Raw genomic sequence first — 23,804 nt, 5'->3', positions numbered from 1 at the left:
TTAATCTGTGCACCACGGCACTAGTATATAAATAAATGTATATATAGGAAAGGTTTTCTTTTTACAAGTAGAGAACATGATCAAAAGTTTGAAGACCACCATATTAAACACTGTTATGGTCGAAGGAAATGAGGTGACCTGCATGTCACCAAGACTTGGACACAAAATGCAGAATGTATGGTTCTGTGTAATACAATGACACCAACTAATACGTACTATCTACTTACATATGCCAAGCACTGTGCTGAGCCCTATTCATACATCATCTCAGATAATCTTCAAAAAACCCAGTGAGCTATTGCTTTTTCAGTGCCATTTTACAGATAAGGAAACTGAGGTTTAGAGCAGGAAAAGGGTTGCCCATAAAAACTATGTTTTATAGACTCCTGTGTTCTCCCAAATGGTGTTTCTTGGGAAAAGAGTCAAAAACAAAGAGTTTCTATACTCCCTCATGATCATTGAATTCACTGACCCTTGTAAAACATGCTTGGCCTGGTGAAGAAGAGAACCTCTCTAAACCTAAGCACAGGGTCATCCCTGTGCACATTAACTCAATCAGCTAAAGCAGTCATTTTCAATCCTCTCAATCTAGGGAGAGCATCACAGGACTTGTCTGGGGCGCTTCATTTCCCCTGTAGACCTCAGAAACTCAGACTGTGACTAGGCATGCTTCCCAGCCTCAGTCTCCCCCCAAAGCAAATCATAAACCTTGTTCTCTTTTCTACCCTCAGGCCAGGGTATAGTTTCCAGTGACTGAAAGACTGTTCTAGAGCTAGTAAATAGCCTATAAATAGTAATTTATCCACAAAGAACTAATTTGGGGCAATACCAGGGGAACAAATTACATTTCCCTCTGAGGTTAATTTAATCACAGTTTTTTTTCCTCCTGGGTGTTTAGATTCATGCAATATATAAAGACTTTTAAATAGTTCTAGATAAAATGTTAACTTTTATTTTGTGACATCTGAAAAAAGATTGGAAATACTCTTAAATTATACAGAGAGAGAACTAGAATATGCCTTCAGATAAGAGGTAAAACAAAATGAAGGCATGCAAAAAAGAAAAAAAAAAAGCAAAGGTTGTATTTCAGTGGGATCTTTATAGAGCATCCTTAGTGATTTGTTTGCCTCTTATTACTGCTTTGCCAAAGCTCTTCTGTGCCTCCGTCTTGTAGCTCAGCCATCTGATTGGTAGCAGGCCCTGAGCTCTGGTCCATTGGCCCATCTCAGTCTAGGGCTCGAGAGACCTTGAATGTCCAGGGTGGGCATTTCTTTACATTAATGTGAGGCTAGCTTGCTCAGGCCAGTTTCCCAAACTACAGCTGTCTTTGGACAACTTAGTGCATACGACCAGCTTTGTTTATTAGGACTAAAAATTAGACCATGTTCACGCTGCTGTGCAGTCTGGGAACTGAGCCAAATTTCAGGCAAGACCTCAGTGTTTATGACAATAACAAACGCACAATGGAAAAGTCCAGTTAACGAGGAAAGACACACATAAAGAATTTCCCAAAGGGCTGAGGGGTTATAATAACACACTACAAATAGTCTAATCTGACACTAAGGTTCTACACAAATAACACCAGCTCTGGGGTAACATGAAATTTTCTCCTGACCCCTGGGGATCAGATGGGAAGTGCAGCTCTGAGCTCCCACCCTCTGCAGAGTGCTGGGGCAACTGGGACCCCTGGCCAACTCATAAAGATGTCGCCCTAAAACATTCCTAGCTTTTCATGGTCTCCAGCCTCTTCTTATCCTGGGTTGAGTAATAAATCTCAATTTAGACAAACCCCCGCCACCTGGCTTTGTGTTTTTTTGTTTATTGGGTGGTTTTCGTTTGGGAGTCAAGGTGTTGAGAGGGAAGAATCTAGGACTGGATGGGGAGACACAGAAGGAAAATTCTCTACATGGAGTTAGGAGGGGAGAGAGGCTTCAACGCATCTTCTATCATTAAAACACAATAAGTATAATAATAATTTACAAATAAATTGAAGTGTCATTCTTTTATTTTTTGTGATCACATCAGACACAAAGGGTTTAATGAATTTTCACCAAATTTGGAGATTTTGCTTAGGATAAATCTTAAGTTAAAACAAAGACTACCCTAAATTTGCTTTGGGGAAGTGGCACTGGGGCTCCCTAATTACATACACAAAAGTACGCAGTTGTCTTTTGTAAGAGCTGACACAGAGATTCAAGAAGTTCATATGAGTGCTGAGCAGAGCAAGGCTGCCATGATGTGAACAGAGAAAATGCACAGTGATTTCAAATGTGAGTCACAAAATTCACTAGAACAGATGCTCTAAGTTGCTGAGCAGATTTGTAACCGAGCTGCTTCTCACAGGAACAATTATAAGTACCAGGCTCCAGGGCAAGTTGCAGTGGGCACTCATTTATTTAATAGTTCATGATCCACCCAAGCACCCCTGGGGCAGCCAGCTATGAGTAACAGTGAGTGTACAAAGCTGCTCTGCAACAAAGCAGACCAGATTCTTCCCCCTTTTTCCTAAATGAATAAATGAACACATGAATGAGTGAGGGACTTCTGGCTGCAGCACACACACCTTGTCCACCATCTCATCCCACTTCCTTCATATTCCTCCTCCCCAATGCATTCCTCAACCACATTCTTCCTCCTTATTCCCACCATCAAAAGCAAGTTTCAAAAATGAAGTTCATCCAGACCCCTATGCAAGTGTGTTGATTTCAGGGAGGAAGAAGCCAGAGAGGTTGGTGGGTTTGAAAGAACAGAATCACGAGGCATTTCATGAGAACAGAAGACTATGCTCTGTGCTTCCCACTGAGAATCACCAGTGGCACTACAAATAGGACTGGGATTGAAGGGCGTAGAGAAGATGAAACCTAGGGGCCTTTTTGAGAAACTGGTGCTCTCCCAATAGTTATTGTTTATATCAAACCGATTTTAGATATTCTCCCACAACAGTCCTTTCCAGTGAAATGACTTGCCTATACCCTTAGTAGAGAAAGTGACATCCAGAAAGTTTGAAAGCACTTGCGTATACCACACCAGAGGCTCGGCCCCCAGCATACCCTTGCGTTTCTAGGAAATTATCTGATTCTAAACCTGAAGAAGTGGTCCCACTGGACTGTGAGCTCCTTGAAGGCAAATACCAATGAGTCTTGTCCACATCTATGTACCTCACCCCTGTGCCAGGTGCATGGCAATTCTTGAATAATTGTCGTTCTTAATAATTTAATTTGTAATAACACTTCTTAATTTTTAATAATAATTGTGGTTGTTAAATAAATGCATGAATAAATGAACAAATAAGAAGTAGACTATAGCAATGACTCAGAGAAGCCCACTACCAAAAATGTACACAACTATTATACGCCTGGCAATGTGCTACCCATGGAATAGGAGTGGAAGGGGATGCAGAAGCATCACTGTCAGGCCATCTCTTTGAGTCAAACACTGTCCCTGGCCTCTGATCTCCATGATCATTCAAATACCCAAAGGAGGATAATACTTAATTTCTAACAGTTCAATGTGAGGAGGATTTCTTGATAGGAAAGATCTTGGAAACAGGAAAGCATCAGGCAACTGGGTAGACATGGGAAGTAAGATATGGTATAGCATAGTCCATTCATAAATAGCTTTAGTTGAAAGCACTTCACTTACCATTGGCATGGAATTGAGGAAGGAGCTTATCACAGCCTATAGAACTCATAGCATTCTACACCCTCCACACCTTGAATTCAGACTGGATTTTTCATTTATGAAAGCCCCACAGTTTCCCTGAAAATGCCATTGAAATATGCCAAGTTTCTGTTGCAAAATGGTAACCTAACATACTTTCAATATATCCTAATTAGACAAAAACTATTGTAAAGAAGAAGAGGCAGAGAACAAGAGGAGGAAAGAAAAGAAGGGGAGAAAGAGGGAGAAAGGGAAAGAGGAAGGGAGAAAAGAAAAGAAGGAAGGAAAGGAGGGAGGGAGGGAAGAAAGCAGTTACATATGGAAAATGACAAATCAATCCTCAAATTTGAGATGCATAGATTAAAAAGAAAGACCCTCCCTGCAAATCTTATTTCAGGAAAGATGTGAGAACTTCTTGAGGACATTTTCCAAAAAATATATCTAAGCCATATTCACCATTAAACAACAACAAACCCAGTTAATAAATACTTGGGTAAATGCCAATTGTCCGAGGAGATCATTGAGTATTAGGAAGAAGTGAGGGCGTGGAGTCCTGAATCTGAAAGGCGATGCCACATTTTATTAACTAAGTGACTTTGAGGGGAAAAATCACTTAGTCCCCATCTGTAAAATGTGACTGATAATATCTATTAAGCAGATTTGTGAAGATCAGGTGAGATAATGCATAAAAAGTACTAACATTGTACTTGATCATTAAATACCTTTTTCCTCCTCACCTGTTTGCTTTTGCCAAAATCTTTAGGGCACTCCTAACTAAAGTAAGAATAGTGGAAGGATCCAGTGTTTATGAAATTCAAATGATTCATTCACAAACATTTGTATATGAATCATTTGGGGAGGTTGTTCAAATGCAGATTATGACTTAGTAGTTTTGTGGTGGGTCCTGAGATTCTGCATCTCTAACAAACTCCCAGGGAGGCCAAAGATGCTGGTCTAAGTCCTGTGGACCAACTTCAAGAAGCAGATGGCCTCTAAGAGTTTAGATACGCTTAAAAGAGAGGTTTCACGTATATTTTAAAAGGCTATGTAAATAATTCAATTAAATTAGTACAAATCCAAAAAAGTCCCGTTTGTCTCCTATAGCTTATGAGTCTTTGGAGATACTTGATTTCACCACTAGACCATGGACCTGCATCAGTGTCACAGGTGAAATACTGAAATGCCTGACACTTAGACTTAGACAACAAAAACAAAGTGTCCTGGACTCAGCTGAACATATTTTTCTATATTTCTTCTCCTTCAATCCTTAGAAAAGTACATTGGATGAAAAGAAATATCATGCATTTTCAATTTAAGCTCTGGCTAATAAAAAGACCAGGTCAAGCATTAAGTTGGAAAACAAAGAACCATGGAGGAAATTCAACAGATACGTGGAGGCAAGGGGGAGCATGACACAGTGAAGAAAAGAAATGGGGGGAAGGGGGGGAAACCCTTTCTCTTAAATTATAAAATTAAAAATACTGAATATTTTCACAGGCAATGCATATAAGACCTGTATGGTTTCAGCATTTTATTTATAATTATTTGTTCATAAAACATAAATTCAGAACTATCCTCTAGTATCAAAATATTTTAAGTATTGATTTTTAATAATTAGATATATAAATTTATATTTGATTTATATAAGATTCAACTGCCTTTTATACCCAAAACATTCCATTTCAATATATCCCAGAAGTATTTTTGAGTGAGTTCATAATTTTATTCAGTCAGTTTAGGTTTATATGGGCTTAAGGTGACTGGCACTTGGCTTTTTGAGTAACGAAATGGTTCCCCAAATCCAGACAGGGATTCAAGTGCAGTGGGGAAAAAAGTGGAGTGGAGTTTCCAACTCCAGTTAGATCATTTTTATACTGTATACATGCACATGATAGTTTACCACTCATATTTTTCAAAGATATTTATCGCCATTAAAAATATATATTTATTGGGGGTTGGAGTAGCCGGGTAGGGGTTGATGGGGGAAAAAAGGAAACATACTAGTATGTAATACTTTAAACAACAACAACAATAACATATATATATATATATATATATATATATATATATATATATATAACCAATTGAACAAATTAAAGAAAAGAATTCATCTCTTCTTAAAAAATTGTCCTTCAAATTCAAATATAGTAAAAATGTTAATTACTAGTTTAACATCACTCATTTTCATACATAATATTACAAATTCTTATACTGTCATTTCATTTATGCATATAAAATAATATCAAAATCCCAAAGGGATAGCAAGTTTCTGAGGAGGTGAAGACCTATCTCTATGCTTTTTTAAGTCTCTAAAGGCATTTAACAAAATGATAAACACTTACTACTTATTCAATACAAGAGAGAGAAACCCATTTGGAAAAAAATACAAAATAATACATAGTGGAAAAGCAATTCTACTTATCAGAACAGAATATGAGCTGATATAATTGTTAGTAATTCACAATACAAACCAGTAATTTCTAGTACATACCTAGAGAAGTACCTTTGCCAAAGAAAGATAGGCACTGGAATAAATATAAATCTTTCACATTTTATAGCACCATATCTACATGCAGTTTATTAACTTTATCAGAGAGTAAAGGAGAAGAAAAAAATCACACACTCCTTTAGCTTATTTTCTCACCTAGAAAAGTCTGAACAATGTTTGCTTCCTCTGCAAAACATCATGAAGAAGTTCAGTCCATTTGTGTTTCTAACCTCAAAAATGTCTTGCTTAGAACAACGGCATTTTTGTGGTGTTTGGTCTACAAGAGTGTTTAAAATATCGCAACATAGGACTAAGTGGTTTGCAAAAATCATAGAAACATGACTTGGAAAGGAATCTTCAAAGTTCAATTATTCATTCTACCATTCTGCTTCAATATAGAAGTTGTCTAAACCAGTTCTGTAATACATTAATTTTTTAAAAGGCTTCTGCTTTTTAGGATAGAGAGATATAATATAACATATTTAAACAAAAAAAAATGGGTTGGCAGCAAGAAGTTAATTATAGAATTGGGAAGTATAGTCATTAAATCAATAGGATGAAATGATTAATGGCCCAGTGGCAACTTGTAGGGAAGTATCTAGTGATGAGGCACATGGCTCTGTCTTTGACTATGTTGTACACAATATTTTCATTAATAACTTACATCAGTGATTCTTAATCCTGATTGCTCACTAGAATCACCTGGGGAGCTTAAAAATGCCTGAACTCCTCCCCCAGAGCTTCTCATTCTATTGACCCATTTAATCAGATATCAATGAAGATGTAGACGACATGCTCATTAAGTCCACATGTGACACGTTAATAAAAAGATTTAAGCCGAAACCGGTTTGGCTCAGTGGATAGAGCGTCGGCCTGCGGACTGAAGGGTCCCAGGTTCGATTCCGGTCAAGGGCATGTACCTTGGTTGCGGGCACATCCCCAGTGGGAGGTGTGCAGGAGGCAGCTGATCGATGTTTCTCTCTCATCGATGTTTCTAGCTCTCTATCTCTCTCCCTTCCTCTCTGTGAAATATCAATAAAATATATTAAAAAAAAAAAAGATTTAATGACAGAATAAGTGCCTGTTGTGTGCCAAGTTCTATGACAAGTAAGATACAGATGAAAATGAGATTTAATGTGAGATTAATAAGAGTCAAAAAATCAACAAAATGCTAGTGCCATTTTAGGCTGCATTAATAATTCTACTTCAAGCTGGTCACATGACTTCCAAAATATTGTTTGACTTTGGAGCAAGCCATGTTAAGAGGTTATAGAAAAGCTAAAGCTCTTTGAAAAGAAAGAGAATTGCAGGTGATTGTCCTGGAGTTAGTCTACTCAGTGAACCCAAGTTTGGTATTTTAAATACAAATTATCAACAACAACAACAAAAAGTCACGTAAAACAGGAGACATGTTGGCTCTGCTTTGGCCTCAGAAGAAATTCTACATTAACGGATAATAAAGCAAGAGAAGATTAATGTGGCTCAATTGATAGAAAAACTGTTTAAAATCAAAACTATCCAAAGACGGAAAAGGTCGCTTGGGGAGGCAGTGGTTCCCCTCCTCTATACACAGACTAGATAGGTAGTTGGTGAGAATTCTATAGAGAGAAGGGGATGGGAAAGATTTAGAGCACGCATGTCAAATGCTCGGCCCACAATGAATATTTCTGCGGCCCAGCCACGTCATTAGTCTTGGACTGACTTGTTTGGTATGCGTAACAGGAAATATTTTGCTTTCAGAGAACAAGAAAAATAGGTTTATTTGCATTATGCTTATTAATTTGTGCAGTTATTCAGTGTCTGGTAAATTAATGTTCAAGAAAAAATATTAATTTTTATTAAAATGTTCTGTTATTTTATGTTAATGATTACTCATTTATTTCAGCCCTTTGTATTCAACATGTCCCTATCGAAATAAACCTACATTTCTATGAAAATTGAAGCTTTTGTTTTTTGCAGCCCACACACCTTGTTTACTTGGCCCATGTTAGCCTTTGAGTTTGACATGCTTGCTTTAGAGGATAATCTGCACTGAGAGTGCATCATGAACGGAGGCTAACTTAACAGCACCAGAGAAGGCAGTCAAGTTCTCTACAAAACAACTCTCTTCCCAGCACTTTTGGAATATTGGTGCAAAATGGTGTCACCATCCGCAATACAGTCTACTTTGCACCTGGACAGCCACAGCTCTAAAAGCTTGCAAGCAAGAAGCAGGCATGAAACGCAGGACAATGAAGGCTGCTAGAGAAGGCAAGACAAGGGGATCAGCAGCTGTAGATATAGGTCACTGATCTGGATATAAGAATCTGATTACTGTCCTTTGCTTAATTTTTCAGACTAGTTCTTCCCTGTTCAAGCCAGAACATTCTTACAAAGATGTACACACATTCTTACAATGACAACCTTACCTACCTGCACACTTACTGTATATACTAGTACATTTATAGATGTGGCCCCTAATCAACTCCTAGAATCATTTATAAAGTGTTTTCAAATTTAAATTTAATGCCTAAATAGCTCACTTTTGTAAGAAACTGCATGGAAAGGCAGATATAAAATACAACAGTAATCTGAGTACTGGTTTTGTAATGGTGCACATGTTGAGGCTACATTTTTTAACATGAATCATCTGATTAATCTTTCAACTACAAAATGTCAAATATGATAGTTACCATCTTTTAATAATATGATTCACAGAACCTAACTATTTGGTCCAGTAAAGAAAATTACAAAACAAGATAAAAACCACCTTGGGACCGTTGGGGTTGGTGGTTTTTCTGTTAACTCTCAACTGTTACTGAACTTGCCCAACTTTATCCACATGGTTGATTTATGGATTACTCTCATAATCCATTTGCCAACCAGGAAATTTGCATTTGTCATTCTCTCTTCACACAGGAAGTTACTTTTCTTCCTGCTCTATCTTTTCATTCTCAGTCTTAGTATAAACCTATTTCACTATAGCTATGCTATAACACAGCTCCAAAATTCTAACATCAAAATTAGCTTATTAATTCTTCTAATTCCAATTATATATATCTTATAAACTTTTAAAGTTCATATCATTGCAATGAAGAAAGTACAAGTAAAATAAATAAATAAATAAGCCAAATCTGTGTGGATTTACTTGAAATTTACTTCACAAAGCAGATGAAATGAAACCAGTTATGGGTATACTGAAATACCACAAGCCTGGAACAGGTAAATAAGAAACACTTGGGAGGTTTAGTTTAGCTGGATTTTTTAACTATCTTTCTTTTTAATTTATTTCCATTTTATTTGATGTTTCTGAATATTAAAAAAGTCAAGATTCTTACACCAATTATTTCAAATGAGACCATGCAAAGAAATGCAAGTATATACAACAATCAGCCCCCTTCAGGTTTGATGCTTTATACAACTGTGTGATCAACACTGGAAAACTAAATGGCATGAGTCTGGTTGGAAAATGTTCCCGCTTACCAAGAAAAAGAAAGGAAAAAAAAGCCCAACAACGTGAAGGATAGTTGCTGCTTTGTGTCTGCAAGTCAATTTGCAAACTCGTAATTTTATTCAGGAGGCACATGGGACTGAAAATTGTAGCTGTCCAATTTTATCCAACTAACCCCCAGAAAGCACACATGACATTCCCAGCCCTCTCTGGAGGGTTGAGATAGTAGACAGGTTTTATTATTTGTAGTAGACCCATCTGTTTTGCCTGAAAATGTAGGCTTTTTCTCTGAACAAAAATAAATCCTTAGGGCCCTTCCTCTAATTTTGCTAGATGGAGTTCTAGAAGAAGAGTGAAGAACCCCTCGTTTGAGATTTAAAGTATGACAACAATAAATATTCCATTGCATTATACAAATTTCTGCTAATTGCATAGACTAAAGACAGTTGTTTGCTAAACGGCACTGAAGAAAACCTGACTCGAGTGGCACTACTTTGTCCAAATGTTTCTTTCCAAAGAAAATTATACAATAATATTTATTGGCTCACTTTTAAGATATGGCTGACATTAGTACTGTACATGTTTTATCAGTCAAATACATAGTCTGAGAGTTTATAAAATAAGTTCATGCATTGTTAACTCTCAGAATGTCATGTACAAGATACACACACACACACACACAAACACTGTGACTGCATTTCAGGTGGATACAGTGCTATATACAAAAACAATCCAGTTTCTCTGCTGTGGTATGTAATTTAAAGAAACTTCCAAGATTACTGAGGACAGTCATCTTAGTCTAGTGAGGATTGATAGAAAGTGTCAATCTATGGGTTTTCAAAAGTTCTCTTTAAAAAAAAAAACAGAATACATAACCTCTACAAAGAAATACATAACCTCTATAAAGAAAAATATAAAAATTCCGGGTGATTGTGTTTGATCACATCACATCATTTAGAATGAAGTGTCATTGGTTAAATTACTCATTCCTTTGACAGCATTAATTTGTGAACTAATGTTTATATCTAGTTCAGCTGCATTTATGGCCCAAGATCTCATTTTTTTAAAGTGGCACCAATTTTTCTCACATGTAACAGCACTCTATTTTTAGCAGCAATTATATTTTTAAAGTTTAACAATTTAGAGAACAAATGTATAACTGTATTTATTTTCTACTTTATACTCACCAGTTACAATATTTATAAAAAGCTAATGTCTACATGCAGACTAACCTTGCCCTCACCCTCCACCCCCACATCTTATTCGAAGGTTTTCACTCCCACCTCATTTCTGGCCTGTTTGGGTGAAGTACAGGCATTTCAGACAAGATGCCTATGTATTCTAGAGAGGATTCTTGATTTTAATATGTATAAAGACAGTGTAAAACAAAATAATTCTTAGTTCTGGTGTGTTCCCGTGCCCCAAAAGTTAGTTATGTGATAAACAGTACCTATTGACAGCCTATAAACGATAAGACGTTCTAAAGATGCCCGAAAAACCTAGGTAACAGCAAGAAGGCCTCCCTGACTGGGAAGCAGTCATCACTGACGGGCCTTTGAGGTTAGACTCCAGACCTAGGTGTGGTTATCGGTAACCAGCAAGTTTAACTGAAGAGGTGTCACCAAATTCAAAAGCTGAAAATATATTTTAAAAAGCTATTTACTTTGAGTGAAATTTGGTTCTCAGGTATTCTGTATAAAAAGAAATTATGGCCGAAACCGGTTTGGCTCAGTGGATAAAGCGTCGGCCTGCGGACTGAAGGGTCCCGGGTTCGATTCCGGTCAGGGGCATGTACCTTGGTTGCGGCCACATCTCCAGTGGGGGGTGTGCAGGAGGCAGCTGATTGATGTTTCTCTCTCATCGATGTTTCTAGCTCTCTGTCCCTCTCCCTTCCTCTCTGTAAAAAATCAATAAAATATATTTAAAAAAATAATAATAAAAAGAAATTATGGATAAAGGGAACTGGCAACTGGCCGTGCTAACTCTAATTCCATGAATCCAGATTTCTTAAGATGAGGGATTTGCTACACGTGTTTTGCTTACAATACCTCCCTAAACATTGCCAACTCTATAGAGTTAAAATTTTATATGAAAGGGCTATTGAGGAATAGGGGGATTATGCTAGTGACATCATACCAGCTGTGAAAATTGAGACAAATACGTTGACAAATTCCTGAAAATAGCGAATTAAGTCCTTTGTCAAAATAGTTATTGGACCATACAGAAATAGTCCAAATATGGAATTTATTAATTAAATTGTGATCCTATGAAACTAGTTTTCAGATGGCTGGATTTCTTTAATACCAAGGATTATGTTTGTAAATTCCCACAACAGAAGAATTTGTTGAATATGATAAAGCTGTGAATGAGATAACAATTTAGAGGGGGTAAAACACAGGATTTTTTAACTATCTGAATGCGCCATTTTAGAACATTTAGGAATAGGAATTCAGAAACTAAAACAAAAGATTAAAACAGATCAAACAAATTAAGAAAACAAGGAATCGGGCAACCGCTTAGCCAAAGAATAACACTCTTTAAATAAATCAGATGTCAAAAAGATAAAATGTTTATACTTTTAAACTTTTGAATCCAGAGTGAATTGGAGAGATGTCCAAAATTATCTTTTCTCCTACAGCTAAATTATTTACAAAAAGATAAATAAAAACTGTCATATAGAACGTAGAATAATTTTCACATAACAGCATGCAAAACAGAAGGCATTTTCAATGTTTGCTAAAAAGCCACCGTTACTATGGTAATGCCCCAACACACACACACACACACACACACACACACACACACACACACAAAGCAACAACCAACAACCAGAAACCCACAACTAATGCAAGTTACTGGCACTTTCCACAACCTAATTCCAACTTGTCACGCTGCTTGTCGTCATCTGAGCTATTCAGTTGTTGCGTAAATCTCTTGGTTATCAGGCCTTTTGGTGAGGATCTGCCGCATGTTGGCAGTGCAACTACACATGCAGCTCGTGAAGAAAAGGAAGAGAAACCCAGAGTTCCCATCAGGCTGGGGATTAAAGCAGAACTGGGACGTGTCCCTGCATGTGGATATCCCAAAAGTCTCCCAAAGGAAATATTTACTTTTACCTTTCCATGGACGTTATGTACTTGGATAGGCAAAATATGTGAGATGAGTGATTCAAAAATGCTTCATTTCCCTGGGCCAGAAAGCTTCTATACTATTTCCCTCCTTTTTATTACAAACTAGTGGCCCGGTGCACGAAATTCGTGCATGGGGGTGGGGGGTGTTCCTCAGCCCGGCCTGCACCGTCTCCAATCTGGGACCCCTCGAAGGATGTCCTACTGCCGGTTTACAGGGATTGGGCCTAAACCAGCAGTCAGACATCCCTCTTGCAATCCGGGACTGCTGGCTCCTAACTGCTCACCTGCCTGACTGCCTGCCTGATTGCCCCTAACCACTCTGCCTGCCGGCCTGCTCGCCCCCAAATGCCACCCCGCCAGCCTAATCACCCCCAACTGTCCCCCGTGCCAGCCTGCTCACCCCCAACTGCCTCCCCTGCTAGCCTGCTTGCCCCCACCTTCCCTCCCCACTGGCCTGCTCACCCCCAACTGCCCCCCTGCTGGCCTGCTCACTCCAAACTGCCCCCCCCGCTGTCCTGATCACCTCCAACTGACCCCCACTGATGGCCTACTCGCCCCCAACTGGCCCCCCTGCTGGTCTGCTTACTCCCAATGGCCCCGCCTCCCACCAGCCTGATCACCCACAACTGCCGTCCCATCCTGGCCTGATCACCCACAACTGCCTTCCCCTCTTGGCCTCTAACTGCCTCTACCTCGGCCTCGCCACCATGGCTTTGTCCAGAAGAACATCCAGAAGGTCTCCTGGAAGGTCTCCCAGTCTAATTAGCATATTACCCTTTTATTAGTATAGATAGCGGCCTGGTGCATGGGTGGGGGCCGGCTGGTTTGCCCTGAAGGGTGTCCTGGATCAGGGTGGGGATCCTGCTGGAGTGCCTGGCCAGCCTGGGTGAGGGGCTGAGGGCCGTTTTCAGGTTGGCCACACCCCCTTCATGGTGGGGGGTCCCGCTGGGGTGCCTGGCCAGCCTGGGTGAGGGGCTGAGGGCTGTTTGCAGGCTGGCCACAGCCCCTTCAGGGTGGGGGTCCCCACTGGGGTGCCTGGCCAGCCTGGGTGAGGGGCTGATGGCTGTTTGCAGACTGGCCATGACCCCCAGTGATCCAAGCTCCCAGCCTTTCCTCTTTTTCTTTTTTTTTTTTCAGTGCCTCTTTGAGTAGAGGCCAGGGCTGGCTGGAAGCAGGTATCTGGGATTTATTTATCTTCTATAATTGAAACTTTGTAGTCTTGAGCGGAGGCCAGGGCCAGCCAGGGTGGGCGGGAAGCTTGGCTTCCTCCATCGCCAGGGGCAACCCAAGCTTCCTGCTTGCTCCAGCTCTGTGGCCACCGCCATCTTGGTTGGGTTAATTTGCATATCCGCTCTGATTGGCTGGTGGGTGTAGCGGAGGTACAGTCAATTTGCATGTTTCTCTTTTATTAGATAGGATTCTTAATTGAGTGGACTCTACACTCCTCTCTTCTTCCTTGCATTTCTTCCTGCCCTCTGACTTCCAAATACCAACTTTTTAAAGAAAAATCAAAACTGCTTTCTTTAGAGGTTCTTCAGTTGCTTCCTGCTGACTTAAAGATGTTTTTCCTTAGTTCTTAACCTCATGGGCACCAAGCATCAGATACAGGGCTACCCAACCCTGTTTCCTGAGAGGCTCGTTCCCCTAGGTGTTTATCCGACTGGCTTCTCTTTGTTCTCAATTCTTGCTGCTCTCTGCTCATTTCTTGGGCTCCTTCCCTCCCAGTCTTTAACTAACTGAGAGCTTCCACCCCAACACCCCACAATTCAGTCATCACTGCTTAACAAATTCTACTTTTCTCCCACCTTTAATAACTTCCTTCCAGATATCTCTAATCTGCAGCTCTAACTTCACCCAAGTTACATTCCATATTTACCTGGGCATTTCCATCTGAATATTTGTCTATTTCATTTGGAGGGCAATAAAATCCCTTTTCACTTTGTGACTCCTCAACTCCTAAAAACTTATTACCTCGTATTTAAGCTCTTTTTTTAACATACTATAATCTGAGCCATAATTTCCTATGACACACACCTCACCACCAATTAGGCCCTAGACTCCAGGACTTTGCGGTCTCTCCTTCTTAACTTTAGTGGTAAATAGAAAAACAAGGCTGGAATCATTTCCCATTTCCTCTGGCAACACTTCCTCAAACACTTCCACTCACCTGGAGCCTTCATTTCCCTAACACAATCAGAATTTAGCATTGCCTTTTCATGCTTACTTATGTTCAAGTTCTTCCCTGTTAGCTGGTTGCTCCTTCTCTTAATAACCCCAGTAGCTCAACGCATTGCCAGTCTAAGCAGATAGGGCCTGCTAACGTGTGAAGGGACCAATATTCTGCCACCCTGAATATGCTTTGGGGGGTATTGATTTTAAGAGTTTGTTAAGAAACAAAGGACTCAAAAAAGAACCTTGGACCCTTCCTCCTTTCTTGCCTAAGATTCAGACAGAGAAATCTGCTTTAGGAAGGAGGTCTTAGGATGCTGCCTTAGCCTAATCTGAATTAAGTGTGGTAAACATGAGGGATTCAGGCAGGTGGGTGTCTGTTAGCTAGATACTCTCTGTGTCCCACTGTTTCTGAGTTGCCTAGCAAAGATTTTCCTGCCATGTGTGTGCAAATATCCCGTTCTCACTTCTGAAATCTATTACCTGCTTCGCCCTTCTTTGTTCTTTGTCCAAAATGTCTTAGATACACAATGTTGTTTCCTCACTATCTTTGGAATTTTCATGGAATGATCACGTCTATGTGAATTCCCCATACGCATGTATTAAACTTGTTCTCCTGTTAATCTGTTTCTCTTAGTTTGGTTATGGGCCCAGCCAGAAGGAGTAAGGAGGTAGGAGGAAAAGTATCCATGTATTTTTAGCCGCCACACATGCACTTTAGGGCCCACCTCGTTTCCTCATGAATTTTTATTCCCTTGAGCTTTATCTTCTTTTTGTACATTGCCTCAAAAACCACTTTGGAAAGTAAGTCAACAAACACACACATTGCTAGGCATACAGTAGGCACATTGTGAATATATCATTTTTTTAAATCATTTTTAGTTCTATAAAAAAAAAAAAAGACAACCAATCATTAATTCACGCACACACACAGGAACATACAGTTTTACTGTTATGCCACTCTGGTCCTAGAGAAACACATTATCATAACGTGAGCCTAAAGAGGTCCAATCCAAGCTCACAGACCCAGAATGATGGTGGAACACATTTCTCTACTCAACTCTAGTGGAGTCAAGAGAAAATAAAAGTGATTGTTGAAACATACAAAGTCCCATTTAAATAAATAGGAGGGAAATGTAGAAGAGAGTCTTGGTGATGTCACTGTCACACTATCTGCTGAGTCAGCTACGTTGTATCACTGGGTGAACACTCTGAAAAACTCAATAGTCATTGTTCTATCAATCACAAAGGTCATAAGTGCAGCTACAGGTTCCATCCAATAATCACAATATCAATAAGACATTCTAAGATAATAGGAATAAATTAAAGTGTTGGAATCTCAATTTTTGGATGGAAAACTATTTGGTTAAATTTTCACCAGCTCACCCTAACCGGTTTGGCTCAGTGGATAGAGCATCGGCCTGCGGACTGAAGAGTCCCAGGTTCGATTCCGGTCAAGGGCGTGTACCTTGGTTGCAGGCACATCCGCAGTAGGGGGCGTGCAGGAGGCAGTTGATCGATGTTTCTCTCTCACTGATATTTCTAACTCTCTATCCCCCTCCCTTCCTCTCTGTAAAAAATCAATAAAATATATATTTTAAAAAAAATTTTTTCACCAACTCACATAAACCTGTGCACTTCCTGGATAGGATCAATAATTAAGTTCAAGGGATAAAAGAAAAAGAAAATCTTTAGAAACTTCACATCTACCTTTGTGCATGAAATACACTCAGATAAAAGTTATTAAGTGTTCAGCTTTACTGAAGTTTCTGAGTTTGAGGCTGGATAACTTTCTTATCACTCAAATGAGTTCACCTCCCTTCTCAAATTCTATTAAGAATTTGAATGAGAGTAGAATGTGCCTGTGCCTATGTGAGAAAGAGAGAACAAGAACTAGTGGAAACCAATGATTTCTAACACCATTTCTTTCTTTTTGAATGAAGCCAGAAAACAGCTCTAATTAATCTAATACATTTTCAGACTATTTTCTTTTACATCAACACATTTTAATATAGCTACAACTATTTTCACTACTACCACTCACTTTGAACTCCTTTTAATAGGGATAATGAATCTGACTGCTTGGCCCACTCTAACATTTTTAATATTAACATATTTTAATACAATACTGTTTTCATTACTTCCATTATTCATTCCTATTATTAACCAAGAAACCTTTGAACTCCTTTCTAATGAGAATAATAATTCTAGCACTTGGCTTGCTCTCCATCCACTCTCCAATCCTACTTTGTTTTACACATCTTGGCAGTCTGAAATCCCTCTTGTAATTTTATGTTTTTTACCTTCTAGTTTTCACAATATCATGTCTAACTCACCAATTAATTTCACTTAGAATCATTAACCTTGTCTTTTGTTTACATTCTAAACGCTTTGCCTTTTGAAAGCACTTTGAATAGTTTTTAAGCCTGTGCTATGTCCTATAATGTATTTTGAAACTTTGGGCTTTGTTGTTAAATTAAGGTTCTCTAGGTACTGAAATATCTTACTTCGGCCTTCAAAGAGAAAAGTTTTCTTGGCCAGGCTTAGTGCTTGTGGAAATCACACCATTCCATCTGAGCTTTGTGTAAATTTTTCTCCCAAGTTCTCATCTACAAATGCTAAGGATAAGATTTAAGGTCATTCTTAGCCTCACATTTGTAACATTTTATATCACTTTTATCGGCCTTTGCCTCCAGAGTTTAAAAACTTTACCAGTAGGTATGTGAGGGAAGGAGCAGAGATTTGGGAGACTTTTAATTTGTTTATTTTTGTTGTTCATTGTTTTTCAGGATTGGTCAAAAGAACAGCCTGGTATCATGGGAAAAAAAACCTTTGGAATCTGGTCACTATGAATTAACATTCCAGCTTTGCCACCTCTTAGCTATGTGACCTCAGTTACTAAATGAAGCCCCATTTCATCTCTCTGCTTGGTGGAAGATTAGCAATATGTGAAAAACACCTGGTACACAGCTGGACTCACAACTGTGAGAATGGGAGCCATTATTTGGTGTGTGACTTTGAGCAAGCCACTTAAGTGAGATCTCTGTGCCTCAACGTTTTCGTACATAAAAGTGAGACACTTATTTCATACATAAAAGTGAAGCACTTCATAGACTTGTGAGATTAAATAAGCTTAATATAGTAGAGTGCTTAGAACCATGCCTTTCATATGGTAATCACTATATATGTGTAAGCTATTCTTATCATCAACATCGCTAACTTTATTTTATTATTATCACTGTTAACATGTACTAAGAACCTCAGGAAAATCTTCTCATCAAATGCTTTATTGAGTAAATAATCGATAAGTATCTCATTGAATTATTATCACTTCCATATAGCTTATTTAGTGGGGCAAGGAGGTGAAATAGCTACTACCACAATCATCAGTAATCTTGTTTTAGGTACATTTGTTTCTCTATTCTTGCATCATCTGCATAATTTATCAGCAATTTTCATATCTTTAATATCACAGATTTGCTAATTTGGAGCATGTTACCTGCTGCAAAAAGTTTACAACTTTAGCCAATTTCTCAGTATCTTCCTTACATTCTTATCACTGATAACTTACTTTAGCCAGTGCTTTACAGGGAATCTAAGATTTATTATGAGTACTTGCCCACAGCCATGTTAAGATTAAGAGAAAAATTCATATAAAATTTTTAACAGGTACACAGTAAGTACCTGTTAGCTAGTCTTACTATTACCAAATATCTTATGTAAATTATCTCACTTGATCCCTCAGTAAATAATCCTATGAGGAAAATTCCACATTTCAAGAAATAACTCTGATGCTCAGAGAAATAGACAAATCAAGATCACAAGTTAGGAAATAAGAGAGAAAGGATTCAAACTATGGTCTACCTTATCCCAAAATACTCTTTCCACTACAATTGAGGGGCCTTTATCATTTCTCCTTTCACCTTCTTCATAATAAGTCTCAGTTTATTCCTATTTCCTTTTCAGCCTTTAGGTAGGAATATTAATTCTTCAATTATTATGGGCATTCTCCCTGGGATAAATTAGGGTCCTTCAAATCCATTTCCATTTGGGGTAATACCTTAAAGATAAGCAAAAGGCGCCTGGATTCTGCTTTTTTTAAAGGGATATTTAAAAGCCTTACAATCAAATCCCATATCTTCATAGACTGGCTCAAAGGGTAATTGTGTGTTATTCTACTTCAATCCTACAACAACTAGATGAAATAAGTACTTTTATTATCCCAAATTTGAGACTGAGAGAGGCCCCACAACTCATGTATGACCCACCATGCTGTTGAGAGTTCCCAAATCAAGAAACCTCCAACTGATAGCTAGAAATGGGGACCCATGCTCATTCTAGGAGGACCTGGTTCATCCTCTCTGAGCCATTGTTGTGGTCATTAGATCTGCCCCTCTCTATACTGCAGATCCCTTTACTCAGCCTGTGTTGTCATTCTTGGTTTTGCTGGCCCATTATGGGTTTTGTTCTTTCCTTGGTAAGAACAAACTCAGTGACTGAACTGCCATGTTTTATTTGATGCAGCTGCAAAATACAGTTCTATTGTCTTTTTCTTCTTTTTATTAAATTTATTGGAGTGACAAAATTATACAGGCTTCAAGTACATAATTCCATAACACATCATCTGTACACTGTATTGTGTATTCACCACCCAAGTCAACTGTTCTACTGTCTTGTTGTTAGGAAACCCAATAGAAAACACAGCCATAGCCACACATCTGTGTGCTTTTTTTCAGTATGATGCAAGCTCAAAAGAAAACCATCTCATCTCTGTATCATTGGCATGTTATTACTTTTAAAAGAAAGAAAGATCTGAAGCAATCACAACAAATTACTAACACCTCTTCAACCTGGTGGTGGGCATACAGGTGTCATATTATTTTCTGTACTTTTCTGTACATTTGAAATATTCATAAATTAAGTACAAAGAACTATATCTACAGAAGACTGTACCATCTTACAAAATGCAAATAAAATATGACTTCCCTTATAGAGTTTCTACTTACCGAATGACAACACTTGTTATATGTTGGAAAACAAATAAATGCAGCTAAGCACTTAAATACACAGTTATCCCATATTTCTATTTTCTGTTTTTTCCAAAGGTTTTAATATATACACATGTCTACACCACTGATTTAGGGTTTGATGGTCAAGACTTTCAAGGATCAATATCTATGTATAAGGACTGGCTATAGCATGGACAGAAAGGCAGGGGGCTAATTCTGGTGATGGCCAGAAGGGCTAAATGACTAGATGTCACACAGCAAAACATTAATCACCATGAAAAATTATAGTCCTTCCCTCTCTCAGGCTAAGAAGCATGTTCATCTGCCTCCTGAGAGTGATTCCTTCTCTCAAGGGCAGACTTACTTTAACCAAGTTTGCAAGATGGATGAATAAAATCAGAATGCCAATATAGGACTTTACAGTGAGAAATCTGTCACAGAGACAGTGTACTAACCCCCTGTAAGGAAGCTTACAGTGAACATTAAGTTATAATCACAGTTTATGTGATTAGCACAGCATAAGAAAAGAGAGGTTGTTAGCTACTTCTGTTGAAATTTAATATTATTAAGCTGCACTAACCAAATGCATCCATCCCCATATATGGGAAAGACCTACCAATAGAATGCTCAGAGAAATAAACAAATCAAATGCTAAATAAAAAAAAAGCAAGTACTAAAAATATTCCATTGGCCAAATTTCTCTCTACTCTGGCTAGTGCCTGGATAGACACTGCCACAATTTTCCCTTTGACACATTTCTACACCTTAATAGTCATCAAACTCTGCTTTGAATTTAGACTTTCTTTTTTTAATGTGCTGGTACTCAATTGGATAGGCCACATGTCACCTACAGAATTAATTCTACCAATTATCTTTTATCTTTTTTAGAGCTAATAAAAGACTCCATGTATCAATTTACATTGAGTCATAGAATGATGCGGAGATCTTTATGAGGGCCCATGATATAATTCATGAAGTTGTTCACCAGTGTATCCCAAATTTCTAGAACAGTGCCATTCAGTTAGTAGACACTCAGTAAATATTTATGTAGATGAAGAAAACCCTTAACTGTTTTTTAAAAATAGTTAAGTTCAAACTTAAAGAACACATTTTAACTAGTCATTTTCTCACCATTCACTTAGTAAATATAATCATTCAGGATCTGGGAACTTTCTCCTACATACAGCCTGAGTTGCTTAGAGAAAATCCTCCAAATGCCATTCATCACACATCAGCCACTACCACCATTTCAATCATTAAGTACTACCATAGAGACCCATTTAATATTATTCCTGTGTATTCTAGTGTCCAAATGGGCACCAAAGTGGACTAAGCATGAATTCTTGGGAAAGATATTTCATCTTCTTCGCATAATCATAAAAAAAAAAACCACTCGGTGCAAAATAGAAATAAATGTATAAATATTACTAAGTTCTGTGTTTATGGAAACACTAGAGGCCCAGTGTATGAAATTTATGCACGGGTAGGGTCCCTAGCAGCTGCCGGCTGCCAGCTGGGACCTTTCTTCAGTCCGTGCCGCCCCCTGGTGGTCAGTGCATGTCATAGCGAGCAATTAAACTCCCAGTCAGTGGAACTCCCAAGGTGACACTTTGCATATTAGGCTTTTATATATAGATAGATATAGATATAGATATGACACCTTGCTATTAAAATGGGCTAACAAAGAAAGTTTCAAGTGAAGTCATAAAGTTCTAGAAGGCATCAATCCTACTGCCCTTAAGGTAAGACCTACCCAGCATGAGTGTACTATGAGTATTTTACTCACTGCGTACTGGAACTTTTCATTGTATTCACGGTCATTAGCTTTTACTATCCGCTCCACTTCTAAAGAGAAAGAGAAATCAGGTATGAAATTAAATTTTCAACCCAAAGAAACATATAACTCATTAAACTAACATCTCTTAGGTTACTTTGATTTTCATCAAGGTTACAATAATTATTTCCTTTGAAATTTGAAGGGCATTGATTTTTTTTCCAGCCTAAATGTTGGAACATGTATTGGAAAGTCCAAAAATGGAAAGTTGAAATGTTTCTCATTGTCTTTCTGATGCCAGCCATAAAGTAAAACATTACGTGTCTCCAATTTCTACACACTTCAGCTACACAAAGACCCTTTCTCTTAACTTCAAGTAGTTCCTAAAGGAGAAGGAGCTGCTGAAAATCAAATGCCACTCTGGGAAGGGTTTTTTGATTTTTTTTTTATTCTTTTTATCTTTTTTGCTACAAAGTCATAAAATATAACATAGCTAAACAAAACCATCCTGAAACAGCCAGTAAAGTTGCTGACCATAATTATGGTCATGGAGTCAAAGGTGTTATTTGTAAACCACCCAGGCTATTGAGGGAAACTCCACATCATCTGAAGACTGAGACCTGCCCTCAGCTGTATGTAGCCAAAAATAAAACCTCTTCTGAAAGCAAATGCAGAGTTCTGGCTTAAGATGGTGACATAGGAAGATTGCGTACTCACCTTCTCCCATGAACACACGGAATCTACAGCTATATATGAAAACATTTCCTCTGGGGGAGGATGAACTAAAACTGGGAGAGCAACCCCTTTACATCAGGCAAACCACATCAAAGCTGGTAGGAGAGGCTGAGACACAATCTTACCATACACCCACACCAACCCACAATCAGAAGAAAACTCAAAACTGGAACTTCTCCTTGAAGAGCAAAGGGTTCGAACCCCACACCAGGGCCCCTCAACTTTTAAGACTGGCACCTGGGAGACAAGCCCCCAAAACATCTGGTTTTGAAGACCAGCGGGGCTCACACCCATGCCAGGAAGGTGTTATAGAGAATTGAGGACTGTGGCTCTTAAAGGGCTCACATAGACTCACCCACCCCAGGGCCCAACATAGAAGCAGCCCTTTGAAAGTACCCAGATGATGTGAAAAGACTCACTTGCTGGTTTAAAGCACTGGCCTGAGGAGAGGTGCCTGCTGGGATACTCCCCAGGAGGGAGGCTGCCGGGCCCATCTTCCTGTTCCCCCTCTGCCTTACGAAAGCCAGCAGGTGCCATCTTTGTTTTCTCCATTTTTTCTTTTTCTTTTCCTCCTATTTTTCCGTTTTCTTTTCTTCTTTTTTCTCTTTTCCTTTTCTTTCCTCTTTTTTTTTCCAATCTTCCTTTGCCTTACTCCAACCAGTGGGCACTATCTTCATGCACTAACCTCTGCCACACACCAGAACACCAGTATCTCCTGGAGGGGAGCTTCTACACATGTCTGGTGCCCTGGTTTTTATGTCTTGTGACTTGGTTTCTGCAGCTGCCACCCAGGGGATGCCCCTTGATCACCTGGCTCTGGAGGCCACGGGAGCTTTCGTTCCTGGGTCCCATGGGGCTGTAACAATCAGAAATTCCATTCCTAGGGGACTACCACCCTCAGGGCACTGAACAGATGGCAAACTGAAACACACCTCCAGTCTTTCTGAGAAAGAGATCTATTTGCTTTCCATAGCTTTGGCCTAAAGGGCAGGCCCCTGGTTTGGCTCACTCATAGGGGCCCATGGAGGGGTTCATGAACGAAGGCTCATGAACGCAATCTTAGCACTCCTCTTCTGCCTCATTCCAGATCACCTGTATCTTCCAGAAAAGTCCTTCTATATTCTTCTCTGGTGCCCTGATTTTTGTGGCTACTATCACGGGACACCTCTACAGCCCCTAAAAGCAAATGCAAACACAGGTACAAATAACAAAATAAAAGGAAAACAACCCCAAAGATTATGATAGTGCAGAAATTAAAATTTGTAGAGAGCAGGAAAAGATAGTGCCCCAGAAACAACAGCAGAGCATATTTTTGTAAGGGTAGCAAGTTCTTGCTCCATGTTTGCCGGGTCCAGAGTTGACAAAGGGTAAGGAGGGAATAATGAAAGCTATGGGAAGAAGGTCGGCC

At 39.0% G+C, this 23,804-nt stretch overlaps 1 protein-coding gene across 1 annotated transcript in view; it reads right to left on the bottom strand.

Moving 5' to 3' along the window:
• Window positions 1-23,804, bottom strand: part of ATP8B4 (ATPase phospholipid transporting 8B4 (putative)) — a 187,395-nt gene that overhangs the window by 142,460 nt on the left and 21,131 nt on the right. Inside the window, exon 3 of the mRNA XM_080682656.1 lies at window positions 21,674-21,732. Coding sequence (XP_080538782.1) covers window positions 21,674-21,732 — 59 coding nt within the window. The remainder of the gene's footprint in view (window positions 1-21,673; window positions 21,733-23,804) is intronic.

Source organism: Plecotus auritus, assembly GCF_963455305.1.
Source record: "Plecotus auritus genome assembly, chromosome: 1".
Classification (NCBI taxonomy): Eukaryota; Metazoa; Chordata; class Mammalia; order Chiroptera; family Vespertilionidae; genus Plecotus; species Plecotus auritus.
Note: the sequence above shows the minus strand (reverse complement) of the source record. Positions and strands in the feature narration are given on the sequence as shown.